We start from the raw sequence: 18,346 nt of genomic DNA, 5'->3' as shown, positions 1-18,346 counted from the left end.
AAGTAATACAAAACTAAACTCCTTTTCTTCGAGAGAATGAGAAACTATATGAAACACTTCACATTCTATTCAGGTGCACAGGACGTTTCCAGAAGGAGCTAGAGATTGGTGGTGATGTCGCTGGTGAGCAGTTTGCGGGGGCAGGAGGTAGTTCAGCGCTGCGGTGTCCTCTTGCACACCTCTTACCTCCCCCGGTAGCTCACTCTGCCCAGGCCAGTCACACAGTCTCTCCGAGTCTGTTTCCTCATCTTTAAGTTATAATACCAGCAACTCTATTGGGTCAGTCTGAGCATTAAGTAAGATAGTGATGATAAGGCATTTGCCACCACGTTTGAAATCATTGCCACCTATTGTTTTTACACGGTGAAGTTTACATTGTCGTGTTGGTAAGGTCAGGAAGTGTCATCAATCTATGATGAAAGGTGTACACATTGACTTTAATAACCCTACAGTGTGATCAGATTATACTTCTCTGCATAAAACAGTTAAAATATTTTTCTGTAAAAAAAAAAGTTTAAACTGAGTAATATAAGAAGTTTAGAAAAGATGTTTTTTTATAATTTTCAACTTGCTTGCCTGTTTGTCAACTTGAATGGTGATTATTTAAATATTGACATGTGTTTTATAATTGGATAAATTAACATTACAGTAAACCAGAAACGTTTCACAGCTCCCCTCATCTGCTGTGGCTCTAAATCCCACCCCCGAGCGCCGAGGTGCTCCTGTCTCCAGTAAGATGACCGTGTCTCTTATTGGCCGTCCCGAAGGTTGGACATTTGTATAGGCTGGAAAAATTTGATTGTTCTTTACTTTTTAATGAAAGTCTTACTACTTTTAGTAAGGTACATGTGGTTTAGAGTCATAAAAATATTGTCTTCATCAAGAAATTAAATTGAAGGGCAAAATCAAGGAAATTTTCAGAAATAAAGTATTTTAGAAATTTGGTGCAGTTTCTTAGATTTGGAGAAATCGTGGCGGGACTTGTTGCACGGCAGTATTATTTTTATGAAGAACTGTTTTGGTTCATGTTCTCTCTCCCTGACTTTTCTAGAAACGATTGGAACAGCAGAAGCCCACAGTAATCGCAGCTTCCACCACCTCCCCGGCAAACAGTACGACCAGCACCATCTCTCCAGCGCAGAAAGTCATGGTGGCCCCCATCAGTGGCTCGGTGACCACCGGAACTAAGATGGTGCTTGCCACTAAAGTCGGGTCTCCGGCCACGGTGACATTCCAGCAAAACAAGAACTTCCATCAGACCTTCGCGACGTGGGTTAAGCAAGGCCAGTCCAACTCAGGTACACAGCTGTTATTAAAGAAAAGATTGCAAATTTCAATCATTTGCCGACTGAAATGAAACATTTCTTTAGAGAATTGTTTTTTTTCCTGCAGCTGATTGAGCAAACGAGCTGCCGCAGTTGGTTTGTTGCAGTTAATATTCATAATGTGACATGAGCGAAACTCCTCTCTTACATTAGTTCACCTTCAACATTTACATAGTTCACTTACTTGGAGTGGAGAGGAATGTTTTTCTTAAAAATACAAAAATGAGCCACATTTCATGCATTGGTGCCCGTCCTAGACGTCACTACGTTGCTGGTTATTTTAAATCTAAAGCTTATTAAATGTCTTATACCCCATTAGCCACCAGCACAGCTGCCACATCTGCTCCAACCATTGCCAGCACAGGTCAGACGTTCCAAATTACAGGCAATCCAGTCACTATGGCAGGAAAAGTAATTACCAAACTGCCACTTCCTGCAAACAGCAAGATTGTCGCTGTAAATGTGCCAGCAACACAAGGAGGTAAGGGAAATGTGGAGAGTTTTAATTCACATTTGCCAGATCATGCTGTTGCCATTATTTTTCATTTCCTTTTCACTGATTTCAGTCCTTGGACCTCACATTCTATGTAGCCCACTATAAAACCCTGCCACACGTAGTTTTTCCTCAGAAACCCAGTGACACCTGATGCTTTCTCTTAGCGGGGCAATTGTTAATGACTTTTTCATCTTTTTTTAAGGCGTTGTTCAAGTACAGCAGAAAGTCCTGGGTATCATTCCATCAAGTACAGGTACAAGTCAGCAGACCTTTACTTCATTCCAGCCCAGGACAGCGACAGTCACAATTAGGCCCAATACGTCAGGCTCTGGAGCACCCACAAGCACATCACAAGTAAGAGTTCGCTGCTTTGATGTGGCGTTTTTAGAATGGCTTCTTCCAGGATTAATTGAGCTTCTAATCTTCCTTTACCTTTGATTCAATCTATAACAAGTGACTGACTTTTTAAACAATCTGTTACATGTCTAAGCATAAATGACATAAAATGTTAATTTTCAAAATATAGTTAATAGCATATTAGTTTATGAATCATAAGAAATGCTTTCTAGGATTTTGTAAAGAAAATCCCTTCATAGAAAACAATGGTCAGCGTCGGAGACCTGAGGGAAACTTGGTTCGCAGCTGAGAAGTGGAATGAAAAGTAGACTCCATGGCATTATAGCTCGTTCGTTATCAGCCGATGTGCACAGATAGTAGATACACCGTTTCCTTGACTCTAGTATCATCGAAAAGGTTTCAAGTTTTGCAGACTTGAAAACGTTCTGAACCTAACTATAAAACTGAAGACAGTGTGCTCTGTAGTCTCTCCTCTGAAACTGTGAAAGGACATTTGGTTTCTGATCTTACATTCTGTGGGTGATGGATATGTATTGGGTCTCAGGGAGAATGGAACCCAACGTTTTCCTCTGAGCGACTACGGTGATTACAGAACAGAGTTTCACTGAGTCTTGTTCCTTCCTTCCTTCTAGTCTATCGGCTGTTACTTGATATCAGTGACAAAGAATTTCGTATGATCTCATTTGGATTAAATTTTCTCCCCTTGGAATTCCATCTTTATTCTGATGCTTCATATAATTTAAAATGTAATGACCATTAGTCATTTTTAGTCTTTTAAAAGCGTTTTGATTCATCGCCCTTTGTGTCATTTACAGGTAATCACAGGGCCTCAGATCCGCCCTGGTATGACGGTGATTAGAACGCCACTCCAACAGTCAACACTGGGAAAGGCAATTATTCGGACACCTGTGATGGTACAGCCAGGTATTCATCCCTCCAGCGTTTTCATTTTGCATCTAAACATCCAGTCTAGGAAATCTATAATACTCCATATTGGCCATATTACTTACTAGAAAACAGTAATTTGAATGGATACTACAGGCCATCATTGTATAGTGCTTAGTTCTCTGCATTGTGAATGAATACTTCAAAGCGTACTAAGTTTCTAAGGGTTTTTTTTTAATGTTTTATTTATTTTTGATACAGAAAGAGACAGAGCATGAGAGGGGGAGGGTCGGAGAGAGAGGGAGACACAGAACCGGAAGCAGGCTCCAGGCTCTGAGCTAGCTATCAGCACAGAGCCTGACACGGGGCTCGAACCCATAAATGTGAGATATGACCTGAGCCGAAGTCAGAGGCTTCACCGACTGAGCCACCCAGGCACCCCCAAAGTGTACTAAGTTTCTAATCCATCATGGAGTACATCCATAGATGTTATTTCATCTCTGGCTTTGCCAGTAAGGGGAAAGTAGATCCAAGTTTGCTTAATAAAAATGTCGTAGAGACCTCTAGTAGATGGAATATATACTAATTCAAATCATCGGTTAAAGAAAATGAGCAAAGACAACAGTCTTTGTGGCAAAAGATGGAGATAAAATCAAGGAAACAGCCAGGCATTTAAATAGAAAGCATAAAAAAAGATTACAGAGACAGTATTAGCCTTTCAGTAAAGGCTTATTCATGTGAATAAGCTAAAGCTTCCATATGAAAAGCTGAACACTGAAGATTAACAGAAAACCCAACTGTACATTTATGAGAAACATACCTAAAGTTGAATTACCACAAAAGGTAAATAATAAAAAGATGGGCAAAGAAAGAGGGGGGATGAGGTTTGGGGGCAGAGGACAAGGATCATCCTACTAATGTTGAACAGAGTGGAAGTCAGTGATTTTCACATGTCTTAAAGATAAAAACTTGCAACGAAGGTGCAATTTGGGATCTTTAAGAACTAAATAAGATTTCACTCAAGTGTATAAAGCAAAACCTGTTTGGTGCCAAGGCGGGACTAACGGAAGCGTTCTAGACCAGAAACAGGTTGCGCATCGACTGTTGAACCTTCAGGAATACACATTGGCTTTAAATATTTATGGGCTGTTTGCATCAAAATGGTCACATAATGAGTCATAGGTAAAAACTAATGAATTCTTTCCAAAAAGTAGAAATTGTGTAGCCCACATTTTTCAGAGTAAAGCTGGAAGTTAATAATAACTTATTCTACTAATTTTTACATTTGTGGAAATTTAAAAACAAGTGTTTTTATAAGTAACTTTTAGGTTAAGGAAACATCAAATGAATAGTTTCAAGCACATTATTCAAGCGCCGAAGTCATGTAGCCAAAGCTTAACTCCGAAGCAAATTTACTCAATAAATACGTGAGCACCTACTCTAGGCAATTAAAATACATTGGAGAACAAAACAGACCAAAGCCCTGTATTCTTAAGTTTTTCTAAAAAAATTTTTTTAGCATTTATTCATTTTTGAGAGAGAGCATGCACGCATGTGAGCGAGGGAGGGGCAGAAAGAGGGAGACACAGAATCCGAAGCAAAGCAGGCTCCAGGCTCTGAGCTGGCAGCACAGAGCCCGACATGAGCTTGAGCCCACAGGCCGACATCATGACCCGAGCCGAAGTCAGATGTCCAACCAACTGAGCCACCCGGGTTCCTGGAGCCTGCTTCGGATTCTGTGTCTCCCTCTTTCTGCTTCTCCCCTGCTCACATGCGTGCATGTTCTCTCTTTCTCTCAAAAATGAATAAACTTAAAAAAAATTAATTGCCTAGATCAGGTCATGATTTCGTGCTTTGTAAAGTTTGAGCTGTTAGCACAGAGCCCGATGCAGGGGTCAAACTCACAAACCACGAGTTTCTGACCTGAGTCGAAGTCGGACACTTAACCCATTAAGCCACCACCTAGGTACCCCAATATATTCTTAAGTCTGAATCAGCAGTTAGAAAAATATATAGAACAAGTCTTAAAAAAAAAAAAACAGGAGGGAGTAAAGTGAAAGTACAGGTAGTAACTAGGAGACAGAAAAGGACACGCGGTGCCTGTCTGGCTCAGTTGGTAGAGCATGCAACTCTTGATCTGGGGATTGTGAGTTTGAGTCTCACTTTGGGTGTAGAGATTAATAAAATCTTTAAAGAAAGAAGAAGAAAAGAAAATAGAAAAGGGCAAATGTTATTTTTAAAAACCCATTCTTTTGCAAGTCTATTCTTGAGAAAGGGGAACAAAAGGCTAATTTACAGAATTCTATAAAAGTAGAATGAAATTTTTTTTTAATCAAAAGAGAATTATTCGTAGGTATCCTTCTAATAAGACTTTGGAGAGGGGCACCTGGGTGGCTCAGTTGGTTAAGCATCTGACTCTTTTTTTTTTTAAATAAAAACTGTCTTTAAATTTCCACAAGGCAACAGTTGTTTGGAACAAAATAGCTCTACCCCTCTAAACAGGCCATGAACTTTCCCGTTTGTCACAATACACATCACCCCCCTTGTTCCCATAAACACATACTGAGGCCAAATGTCAGTTACTATTTATCGAGCACCATTTTGCTTACAGTAGAAAAACATCAGTTTCTGTGCATTTTTGAATAGTAGAAAAATTAGAGACACAGAGGGTCACTCGACTTTTCCTATCATCAGGCCAACTTTACCCATTTGCAGTTCTCTGCAGACATTCAAGTTTGAGATTTTTAACTTAAGTAATTTAACATACCTATCCACATTTGACCAAAAAAAAAAAAAAAAAAAAAGGTTTGAGGATTGAACATAGTGGATAGAAAAGCATCTGACTCTTGATTTTAGCTCAAGTCATGACCTCATGGTTCGTGGGTTTGAGCCCATATTTGGGCTCTGTGCTGACAGCATGGAGCCTGCTTGGTATTCTCTCCCTCTCTCTGTGCTTCTCCTCTATTCGTCCTGTCTCTTTCTCTCTCAAAATAAATAGATAAACTTAAAAAAAGAAAAGACCTTGGAGAATTCTTACTATCCATAAACAGGAACTAAAATCTGTTTGAATAATGAGGCATACGTGTATACTATGCTTATAAATTTCAAGTCTCAATGACTCATCTCAAGGAAAGAAATTTACAAAGTTGTTATAGGATTACCTTACAAAAAAAAATTCTAGACCTTGGTTTTATGGCAAAATTCTTTGAAATGATTAGGAAGCAATTTTTTTTCCTATAAAAAATAGTTCTAGGGGGCACCTGGGTGGCTCAGTCGGTTAAGCATCCGGCTTCGGCTCAGGTCATGATCTCACAGTTCGTTGGTTCGAGCCCCGCATCAGGCTCTGTGCTGACAGCTAGCTCAGAGCCTGGAGCCTGCTTCAGATTCTGAGTCTCCCTCTCTCTCTGACCCTCCCCTGCTCATGCTGTCTCTCTCTCTGTCTTTCAAAAATAAATTAAAAAAAAAAAAAAGAAAAAAATAGTTCTAGGATATAAGGAGCAGAAAAGATCAAATCTTTTCCATCCAATCTGCAATTTTAGCTCAGTTCTAATATGAAATAAAAAGCATTATTTGTTTTTGTTTTTAAAGTTTGTTTATTTGAGTGCAGGGATGGGACAGAGAGAGAGAGAGAATCCCAAACATGCCCCACATTGTCAATGTAGAGCTCGATGTGGGACTCGAACTCACAAACTGTGAGGTCATGCCTTGAGCCGAAATAAGAGTCAGATGCTTAACTGACTGAGCTATTCAGGTGCCCTTGTTTTGTTTTTTTGAGGTCAATTTCCTAAAGCCTAAACAGGATTTCTTTACCCCGTAAAAGAAATGATTCATTATGTCACTTAATGCAGCAGTGACAGCTGGTAAAATTCAGTATCTATCGTTGTTCAAAAATCGCTGCCAGGTAACTAAAGGGAATAGTAAAACTCATGTAAAGGAGACAAAGAATTATAGATGACAAAGGTAATATACTTACACAACTGAAAAAGTTTGATGATTGCAAGATGTATAGACCCTTTGTTCCCTTTTGCCTTATGTAGCTTCAGTTATGTCTTTGACTTGCATATGTGAGTCCACAAATCCATAGTTACACATGAGTGTGTCTTGCATGTCAAGGAAAATCAAGGTGGCCAGTGGGTCTGGTGCCCAGTGAAGATGGGGAGGAATTCTAGGAGTTGGGGCCAGAGAGGTGGAGAAGGGTGGATGTGCGTAGTGTGTCTCTGGTTGTGGGCAGATCGCTCAGCCTGTCCTGTTCCTCCCACCACACTAGCCCTTCCCAAAATAGAATCCACAGACTCCCTGGATATAATAAAATTTATTTAATATTTGCATTTGCACATTGGTGATAATCTCAAAACAAATCAACATGTACATGTGGGGGAATCATCTGAATGACCATCGTATGATCATTACAAACGTTTTCATCCGTTTGGGTTTATGATGGCATCATCAATACCAGGGGATCAAGTGAAGTAAGTTTTCATGCATTGTTCCTCAAACTGCAATACAGGGAGATAAAAGAAACTAAACCAATAGAAGGAAGCACTTGAAGAGGCATTATACGTGAAAATTTGCAGTGTGACAAAGTTGTCATTATGAGTCAAGAAAGAAAGACGGGACTTATAGTAAATGCTAGAATAATCTGTTTATATTTGGGGTGGCGTGTTGTTAACTCTGCCAGCACGTATCATGACTAAGCGCATACCTGGGAAGGTAGATCTGATTAGAGAATGCAGAAGAACTTTAAAAGCAATAATTAAAGCTACAATAAGGGAATCAGACACACACACAACTTTGTTAAAAGGAAACAAAAAGCAGAATGCAAAGCAGGAAAAATATATAGTTATAATTTATATCTTTGATCTCTAAATCAACCATAAATAAGTAGGAAATCTAGAGAAATGGGAAGGAGTGTGGAGACAGAGTTCATAAATGAAGCATAATGACCTGACAGGATCTAGGTGCTGACCCTCTATAGTAATTGGAGAAATTCGGATTCCATGATACTGTCATACTGTTTCTGATTGCTGGTGTATTGTACTTCAATGATGGTACGTACGGTTGCCAGCAGCCCAGTGAAATAGAGTCTTAGTAATGGTGAGAGTAGAGTTGGGATAGCCTGTCTAAAATTCAGTTAGGTACTATGTTCCTACTAGAAACACGGTAATACTGGGGGGGGAGGGGTTGGTTATTTTAAAGAAAGAACTAGAAGTGCATAAAAATTTATGAACAGGGATTTCACCATAGCATTATTTATTAAAAGATAAAAGGAGGAAGGTATTCTGAATATCAGAAGACATTCAATGTTATACATATACAAGAATATTAAACACCATTCATTAAAAGCAATATACACAGAAATATGTATGTATTCACCTATGGAACAAAAGACAGAAAGTGATTGTAAAGCTTCATAAATGTGATGTTATTCACTAATTAATAATGAATTAGGACATTATAAATGTAAAATTCGCTACCATGGGAGGTGGGGGGGATTCTATCTGTCTTTCCCTCTTGTTTCAGCAAGTTAAATAAGAATTCAAGTTTTTAGAAGACTGTTGAGCCATCCTAATTAAAATTCCCTCATCCAGTGGATGTTTATTGAGCAATGAACTATGGATGCATTCTTTGAGCATTTTGCCCTGGTAATTGAGGATATAGTGATCTTGACCCGTGGTTCTCCCACACTATCTGCTGAAGAGCTGTAAGAAGAGCTCATTCATAAATATAGTTGGTTCACAATAGTCCTATTAATGTTCAAAATTCATATGATGTCATTATCTATTAGATTGTTATTTTAAATATTCCTAAGGAAAGGAAACCTTATAAAATGGCTCATTAAATATATATTTTTTCCTTGAGTCTTCCCTCTTGTCATGTTAGCTTTAGCCTCACAGGAAGAATATTGTTTTTTCAGTTTCCTGCAGAGAGCAGGAACCAGGGAATGGCTGTCCAGGACCTGAGCGAAAATAGGTTCACCGACAACCAGGTGGGGCTCTGGGTGTAGAGATGTGTCTGAGCGTAGCCTTGGGCTGACAGGATCACAGAAGTCTTTCTGAAAGCTGAGAAGAGTGCATTCACCTGACCTGTGAACAGTATCTCAACTCCAAATACTGCCCGGGGACATAGAAACATTCATACTGTTTTGCTGTTTGTGTAGGTACCCCCCAGCAAGTGGTGACCCAGATCATTAGAGGGCAGCCCGTTTCCACCGCAATCTCTACCTCCAGTGCAGTCTCCCCAGCAGCCGGGCAGAAAGGATTAACTTCAGGAGCACCCAGTGCAAATCTGCAGACTTCACCCTCCCCGGCCCCTCGCCCCCAGCAGGGACAGGTGAAGCTCACCATGGCTCAGCTCACTCAGTTAACGCAGGGCCACGTAAGTAATGGCATTTCTCTGTAACTCTCTTTCTTCAGGTTTTATTTGTAATTGCATTTAATTAACGCTAGACATGATCTCATTTATTCTTGTGGTAAGTTTAAAAACAGGTAATTCTTCTCAGAAGATTAAAATGTACTTTTTAAAGAAATGGCTGCTTCATAGAGTCAAACAAAAATATTTCTTTTTTTTTTTAATTTTTTTTTTTAATGTTTTATTTATTTTGGGTACAGAGAGAGATAGAGCATGAGAGGGGGAGGGGCAGAGAGAGGGAGACAGAATCTGAAGCAGGCTCCAGGCTCTGAGCTTGCTGTCTGCACAGAGCCTGACGCGGGGCTCGAACCCACAAACGTGAGATCTGACCTGAGCCGAAGCTGGCCGCTCAACCGACTGAGCCACCCAGGCGCCCCCAAAAATATTTCTTAAAGGCGAGATGTAATCACTGTTGTTATCTAGAGGCCTTGGACTATGAGCTAAGACAGCCAGACAGATAATCCTCTTACGCACCAAAATGTTATTGGTTGACCAATTTCCGTGGAAAAAATAAAATTTGAGTAGATAAGCTGCTTCCTTGCAAGATTCACCTGTGCTCAGTTCTTCTAGTGGAAATCAGTAGGTTGAATACAGTTCCTTTAGAAATCCAAGGAGATTTTCTTGTGGAAACTGACAGGCAGATTTTTTAAAAATTTAAAATGGAAGCTCAAAGAAGAAAGAAGAGTTATAATATTTTTGACGAACAGGCGGCTTTGGCCCTATGTCATGACCTGATATCAAAATATTTATGACCATGCCATACTCCCTAGTACAGAAGGGTACACACAACCAGGACAGACAGAGGAACAGCACAGCAGAGAATGCGAACAGTGACCCTGCATGTGTGAGTCCTTGTCCCGTGATAGAGATGTCATTGCAGGTCATTGAGACAAGAACAGACTTTCCAGTAAACGGTGCTGGGACAATTGAGTTTATACGGAAAACTGTGAAACTGGGCCCCTCCCTCACTTCCCAGCTCCTTTCCAGGAGGATTAACGTCCTGCCTGTGGAGGGTAAGAGTCTGATACTTCCAGAAGATAAGCCAGAAGAACACCTTCGTGACCTTAGTATAGGAAACCATAAAGGAAAAGATTTATAAATTCAACTCCATTAAAAATAAGAACTTCAGTTCATCAAACATTATAAAAAGTAATATAGTCAAACAAAGATTGTTATCCAAAACACAGGAAGAATCACTAAAAAAGTGCAAACAAACTTGACAAGGAGAGAAGAAATCTAAATATCCGAAATAAAAAAAAATGACCGAGTTCCATTGGCAATGAGGGAAATGGTGAAGAAAACCATGTACAGAAGAGGTTGGTATAAATTAAAGTGCTGCATAAGGTGAAGAGCTGGTACAGACATGAGACAAAATACACTTCCACGTGCAGCTGCAGGTGGTCTAAATTGGTTTGGTCCTTTGGAAGACTCCTAGGCATTACTTGGCAAGGCTGAGGATGTGCATAACTTGGTCCAGGGATTCTCCTGTTTTCCCTAATGAAGTCCTTGTTCACGTGAGCACCAGGGTAATGACCATGCGTATTCATAGCAGCATGGGTCACCAGAGTAGAAAACTGAGAACAGCCCAGATGTCTGTGTACTGTCAGTTCAATAAATTGCGTACGGTCCTACAGTAATGAGAGTGAAAAACTGGCCACACAGAGCCCCCTTGTTGAGCGAAAGGAGCAAGTAGGAAACTTACATTATGATTACATTTGCATAAGATTCAGAAACGGGCAAAACTAGCTGTATTGGATAGGGATACAAGGCTACTGCATTGTCTACCGAGAGGGGCATCCTTCCCATCACGTTCTTCGTGGGCGGCGTTCCTGAACTTGTGAACGTGTAACCCCATACAGATCTATACGTAAGCCGTAGCACTATGAAAACGTGTGACGTCATTGTAACAGTGAGAACAGTGCTCACCTTCAGAGGAAAGGATGGGAGAGGAGATTGGGCAGATCATAGCAGGGGCTCCTCGGAGACTGGCGATGAGGACCTGAGCACTGATCTTACAGATGTTGACTTTATCAGTATTTTTTAAACTATACTTGGTGTCTTGTGTATTTTTGAATATGCAAAAACATGTTTTTGAAATGAAAGAGTAAATAAGGGACTCATGAGTAACGTATATGTATATTAGTGTGAACTTGGTGGCATCAGCCTGGGCTGTTGGGACTTTGAGGTGCGTTGTTTTACTTTGCTTTCTAACTCTCCGCCACGTCCCTAGGAGTTAGTTTTCCTGGATTAATAAGTCCTGGACAGAAGTGGTAGTACAGAGTTTTTAGTTCCTGGTCCCCGTTTTGGTAACTACGCAGGCATTAACGATCCTCATGACTTGGTGTTTCCATTCCATGTCTAAACCCTAAGCTTTTTAGGGGTGCCTGGGTGGCTCAGTCGGTTAAGCGGCCGGCTTCGGCTCAGGTCATGATCTCACGGTTCGTGGGATCAAGCCCCGCGTCGGGCTCTGTGCTGACAGCTGGCTCAGAGCCTGGAGCCTGCTTCAGACTCTGTGTCTCCCTCTCTCTCTGACCCTCCCCTGCTCGTGCTGTCTCTCTCTGTCTCTCAAAAATAAATAAAAGGCATTAAAAAAAATTAAAAGAAAATAAACCCTAAGCTTTTTATACTTTAGTGCACACAGACACACACCATAGGTAATCTGGTACAACTGAAAAAGTGAAACCAGGAGACCTGGGATCCTCATTTTTTTTTTTTTTCTCACCGTTAAGTTGGTCTCTAACTTTGGGCAAGTGACATGAACTTTCTAACCTTGAATTTCTTAATTGGTGATAATATTTTAGTAGTATTTTCTCTCTCTACTCCATGAAGCCACAAGTCCATTGTGAGAATCAAATGAGAGCATATGTACAAAGATGCTTTGAAAAGTATAAAATAATACAAATATAAGATGGTTTAAAATCAGAATTTTGTGGAGTCATTAGGCATTCACGTCAGTGCCTTTATTTTATAGATTGTAGGGAAATTTCGATCTTGAGGAGTAGAGTTACTTTTAGAGAGCTGGGACTGGAACTCTGGGTTGTTAGTTCATATTTTCTCCACTAAACGGCATCAGTCTTTACAAATAAATATTCTTATTTTGGCTTATCTGAACTCCTCTTGATGCTATTTTCATTACGTTAAAAGGATCTTTCCAACGTAAAAGTGGTATACTTGAAGATTGATGCTTCGAACACGGTTTACCTGTTGTCTGTTGTTTTCCGTAGGGTGGCAATCAAGGTTTGACAGTAGTAATTCAAGGACAAGGTCAAACGACTGGACAGTTGCAGTTGATACCTCAGGGGGTGACCATACTTCCGGGTCCGGGACAGCAGCTGATGCAAGCTGCCATGCCCAACGGCACTGTCCAGCGGTTCCTCTTCACACCTTTGGCAACGACGGCCACGGCAGCCAGCACCGCCACCACCACCGTCTCCACCACAGCGGCAGGTAGAACGTGGGGTTATCACAGGTGCCGAGTGCCAGTCCTCAGGTTGCTGGACTAACAGAGGAAGGATAGTCCTGAAGCCAGTGAGCGTAGGAGCTGACCAGTCAGCCTCACAAGATCTCTTGTTGCTACAAGTTCCCTGTCCCCTCCTTTATCCCATAAAAAATACAGAAAATTGGGGTGGGGGGGCCAAGAACAGTGGATATCATGGTAACTGTGCCCACACTTGCTTGCCCCCCCCCATGGACACCAGTGGAGTCACGTGGGTCATCTTGGAGAACTGGATCTATCCAGCTCACAGCCTTCCCTTGGGAGTTGCAGGTCCGGAACTACCGTGTTAGCCTCCCACAGCCAGCGGCCCTCAGCGCACCACACGAGAAAAATGAGGGTTTAACGTTAGCCTGTGCCCGAAGTCGTGGCTGATTTCCAGGGACAGGGCCTGGCTCCCCCATTAGGAGAGTCCTAACGGAAGCATGTCTCTGGAACATTCTAAGGCATCAGTCTTCTGTACTGAAATTCAGATTTCTCACCTTTAGGAAATCCCCTTCAGATTCTCCTCTAACCAAGGTTCTGTGTTCCAGAGTCATAGAAACATTTGGTCTTTCTTTTTCACAGGTACAAGTGAACAAAGACAGAGTAAACTATCACCCCCGACACAGGTGCCACAAGCCAAAACCTTGCCACCAGCTCAGTCATCAAGTGTGAGTCCTCCAGAAGCCCAGCCACAGACTGCTCAGCCCCAGCCCCCAGCCCAGCCCCCGTCCCCAGCTCAGCCTGAAGTGCAGGCTCAGCCGGAAGTGCAGACCCAAACAACTGTCGCGTCCCTTGTCCCTTCTGAAGCACAGCCCGCCCAAGCACAGTCCTCCAAACCCCAAGTCGCAGTGCAGTGTCAGCCTCAAAGTAATGTCCAAGGACAGTCTCCTGCTCGCGTCCAAAGTCCACCACAGACTCGAATACGTCCATCGACTCCATCCCAAGTGTCTCCTGGACAGCAACCCCAGGTTCAGACTACAACCTCACAACCGATTCCAATTCAGCCACATACATCTCTTCAGACACCTTCCCAGGGCCAGCCACAATCACAACCCCAGGTACAGTCTCCAACTCAAACTCTTTCATCAGGACAGACGTTAAGTCAAGTTACGGTGTCGTCCCCATCCCGTCCTCAGCTACAAATCCAGCAGCCGCAGCCCCAAGTCCTTGCTGTGCCTCAGCTGCCACAAGTCCAGGTTCTCTCTCAGATCCAGTCACAGGTTGTGGCTCAGATTCAGGCTCAGCAAGGTGGTGTGCCCCAGCAAATCAAACTCCAGTTACCCATTCAAGTTCAGCAAAGCAGCCCCGTGCAGACTCACCAGATTCAGAATGTGGTTACAGTGCAGGCAGCCAGTGTGCAAGAGCAGTTGCAAAGGGTTCAGCAACTCAGGGATCAGCAGCAAAAGAAGAAGCAGCAACAGATAGAAATTAAGCGGGAACACACTCTCCAAGCTTCTAATCAAAGTGAAATCATTCAGAAACAGGTAAAGTTATTAAGTAAAAGCAGCATGTTCAGTAGCTTGAATTATTGTGCTGTGCAGTAGACCTAGTGTTGGGTGTCTCAGGTTTCCTACAGGAGACAAAGTCACTGACGGTTCCATTTAGAAAGCAGCACTGGATTGACGAAAAAATGACTGCCTTGGCTTGGAACTCCGTTGGATGTAACAATCAGTGCTTGTTAGAAAAACTGCCTGTATTGGGGGAGAACTAAGATGGGGAGGACGGAGTTAGGAGTTTCCGGACCGTGAATATAAAACTTGAAGGTCAACCAAGTTTAAAGCCACTCGGGCATCAGAAGTGCTCTGAAGTCATTTGCGGTTGCCACTCCTTAGTTTGCCTGAGGAACACATTACAGACATAGAAACTCATTTGCATTTCTAACCACACCCTTGTTAGAGGTTGAGATTCTTCTATTCCGTGGCTCAAATAAAAAGTGGTGTCCTACGGTAGCTTCTTAGTGAAGTAAGGCAATTTAGAGGAGTTAGAATTAGTCTAGTCACGTGTAGAAGGCCCTGAAGCATTCCTGGGGGAAATTTTCTTTTCATCAACGTCAACAGCGTGCGCCACTCAGCATTAGTCAGGAGACTGAGTGGATTTCCAGTGTCCCCAAGTGCTGAGACCTGCGTTCAGTTCCCGGGTCTCCCGTCCACAGCCCATGCCACTGCCCTCTCCGCCCTGAGCTCTGCATCCTCATTAATAACTCCCTCTCTTTCCAGCCACACGAGATTATTGTCATGATTAAATGAGGCCATGTGTGTAGAAACACTTTGTATTTTATTTGGTATTGGGATATGTCTGACATACAGCAGCGCATAAATTTGAGGTGGACAGCACGTTGACACGTGGACGTTTGGAACGTGATTGCCATTGTAGCAGCGGTTGGCACCTCTGTCACCCCAGAGGAACGTCCTTCCTTTCAGTGGTTGGAATAATTAAGATCTTGTCTCCTAGCACGTTTGACGATCTTTTAAACGACAAAGGGATTTTAAAGGTGTATGGTAATATTCTTAAAAGTCAATGTCCTACATGTGTTCAAATGCATTATTACCCAGTTTTCAGTACCGTGTGGTCTGTAAATTGAGGATTATTGCAGTATCTGTCTTTATCCTAACCTCTGTGCAAAGCGGGATGGGGAGGAGAAATAAATACCTAGGAGAGAGTATAATGTTAATAAAAAATGGCTATTGCAGAGTGATAGCTGGGTTAAAATGACAACTTATATTACTTATTTCAAACAAGTGAATTAATTTTTTCATGCTTCAGAATCTCATAAGATTATCCTTTTCAGTGTTGTTATGAGGAATAATTGAGGTAATGTCAAGTGCTTACTTAGCACAGTGCCCAGTACACGGTAAGCACCCAGGCCATCTTGCAGCGCTAATTCTACTTGTATTATGACATAAAATTCCTACAGTTTCTTTGGAAAACATACATGTGCTCAGCTTTCTACTGTTATCTGTATACAAACATGTAATCATTATAAAATATGCACTTTGGGATTTTGTTCTGTCCTGAAGGTGGTGATGAAGCATAACGCTGTAATAGAACATTTAAAGCAGAAAAAGACCATGACTCCAGCTGAGAGAGAAGAGAATCAAAGGTAGGAAGAAATGTTTATAACCTAGCAGCACAGGGTCTTGTTGTGTGTCAGCCTTTCCTCTTGAGCATGCACACAGGACGTCTGAGTTTACTTTTTTTGGTGGGATTTTGTTTTTCTTAATCTTGACTGAATTTCGTTAAGTGTGAATACTTGGCAATCAATACTGGGTGCTCATAACTGGTTTGATTCACTCTTTGAAGCTCTCCAGTCACAGAAGGTTTGTGTATCAGCTGTAGAGACATAGAAACATGATGGCCTGAGTCTCCCAGGATGAAACGCCCAGCGTTACATGGGTTGTGTATTTCTCTCTAGAATGATTGTCTGTAACCAGGTGATGAAGTATATTTTGGATAAGATAGATAAAGAAGAAAAACAGGCAGCAAAAAAACGGAAGCGTGAAGAGAGTGTGGAGCAGAAACGTAGCAAGCAGAATGCCACCAAACTCTCCGCGCTGCTCTTCAAACACAAAGAACAACTCAAAGCGGAAATACTAAAAAAGAGAGCGCTCCTGGACAAAGACCTACAAATTCAAGTGCAGGTAAGAAGGGATTTCCTTTCCATCCGTGTCCAGTGTTTAGGCATTTCATTGTGTTCTTTATTTCCCCCTTACATCTTTGGTTAAGCTTTATTACATTTCAGCTTGTTTCTAGAACTTAACATTTTTGTGTATAAACTAAAAGCAGTGGGACACCCATCTTTTCAAACAGGACAAAGGGTTTATATCTGAAGGCATGTTGTAATCTCTCAAGTAGCTAAGAGGTCGGTCTGTTGATCTAAAGAAGAACAACATGTTGAGCACCCTCTTGGGGATGGCTTCTATTCTCTATGACATAGTCTCACCAAAAATTATCAGAAGCCAACTTTCATAAGAAAGGTAGACCTAGAACTGCAAAATAATGTCGGAAGAATGAAAAATAAAGAGAGCCCATTAAATAGGGGGCACCTGCGTGGCTCAGTCAGTGACACATCTGACTTTGGTTTTTCACTCAGGTCATGATCTCATGGTTCATGAGTTTGAGCCCCATATTGGGCTCTGCACTGACAGCATGGAACCTGCTTGGGATTCTCTCTCTCCTTCTCTGTTTCTCTCTGCCACTTCCCCAATCATGCTCTGTCTCTCAAAAATGAATATTTTTTAAAAATTAAAAAAATAATAAAAATGAAAGACATCTATTGAACAGCTTCTTAAAAGATAAGTAGTCTATTTAAACATCCCTAAAATTGCCTTGTATATTTTAAAAAGATGAGAAATATTTTTAAAAAATTGATCAGCCAAGCAACCAATCAATGTTCCACAACTCTGAGACATTAGAGACCCTTCCCCTAAAGTCAGAAACCAGATGACACTGCCAAAACCCAACATTATTATTTATTACCTCCAGAAATTTCTAGACCATGTGTTAAGTCAGGAAAAGAAAAAACAAGACAAAATTGATACTGTATATGATACATTATTACATATTATGTATATATTATGTACAATGCAATATAATAATGTATTATATTATATCAAGCTGCCCCCCCCCCAATTTTATGAGAGGATTCAGTGACATAGTCACTCACAGGATAAATGTTGAGACTACAACCATTGTCAAAGTGCAGTAAACAAAAGCCAATTCGTAGTAGCAAATATCCCCTCTCACCTTAAATTAAAGTACATTTCAGATCAGGGCACCCGGGTAACACAGTCAGTGAAGCATTCGACTGCAACTTCGACTCAGGTCATGATCTCGTGGTTCATGGGTTCAAGCGCTGCATTGGGCTCTGCACTGACAGCTCAGAGCCTGCAACCTACTTCGGATTCTGTGTCTCCCTCTCTCTCTGCCTCTCCCTGCTCGTGCTCTGTCTCTCTCTCTCTAAAAGTAAATAAACATTAAAAAGATAAATTTTGGGGGTGGCTCAGTTGGTTGAGCATCCGACTTCGACTCAAGTCATGATCTCACAGTTTGTGGGTTTGAGCCCCGCGTCGGGCTCTGTGCTGACAGCTAGCTCAGAGCCTGGAGCCTGTCTTCAGATTCTGTGTCTCCCTCTCTGACCCTCCCCTTCTCGTGCTGTCTCTCTCTCTCAAAAATAAATAAAAAAATAAATTAAAAACATAAAATTTTTTTTAATATGTTGCTTTTTTTTTTTTAACAATGAACATGTATCGAAGATTTTTTTTCTCATAATATTTTATTGTCAAATTGTTTTCCATACAACACCCAGTGCTCTTCCCCTTAGGTGCCCTCCACCATCACCACCACCTCTTTTCCCCCCACCCCCTTCCCCTTCAACCCTCAGTTCATTTTCAGCATTCA

The 18,346-nt window shown here is 41.5% G+C and overlaps 1 protein-coding gene across 9 annotated transcripts in view; it reads left to right on the top strand.

The window, feature by feature from the left end:
- Positions 1–18,346, top strand: part of BPTF (bromodomain PHD finger transcription factor) — a 151,176-nt gene that overhangs the window by 107,214 nt on the left and 25,616 nt on the right. For 4 of the 9 annotated variants that reach the window (XM_029929151.1, XM_029929152.1, XM_029929147.1 and 1 more), the window contains 8 exons: positions 1,052–1,298; positions 2,024–2,175; positions 2,994–3,102; positions 9,221–9,438; positions 12,696–12,918; positions 13,532–14,433; positions 15,967–16,049; positions 16,362–16,587. In XM_029929151.1, the coding sequence (XP_029785011.1) occupies positions 1,052–1,298; positions 2,024–2,175; positions 2,994–3,102; positions 9,221–9,438; positions 12,696–12,918; positions 13,532–14,433; positions 15,967–16,049; positions 16,362–16,587 (2,160 nt within the window). Of the gene's footprint in view, positions 1–1,051; positions 1,299–1,644; positions 1,807–2,023; positions 2,176–2,993; positions 3,103–9,220; positions 9,439–12,695; positions 12,919–13,531; positions 14,434–15,966; positions 16,050–16,361; positions 16,588–18,346 lie in introns of all 9 variants that reach the window. The other 5 variants (XM_029929145.1, XM_029929146.1, XM_029929150.1 and 2 more) reach the window with 4 other exon arrangements.

The sequence above is a fragment of the Suricata suricatta genome, chromosome 17 (assembly GCF_006229205.1).
Source record: "Suricata suricatta isolate VVHF042 chromosome 17, meerkat_22Aug2017_6uvM2_HiC, whole genome shotgun sequence".
NCBI lineage: Eukaryota > Metazoa > Chordata > Mammalia > Carnivora > Herpestidae > Suricata > Suricata suricatta.
The sequence above is the reverse complement of the archived record's forward strand: the minus strand, read 5'-3'. Positions and strand labels throughout refer to the sequence as shown.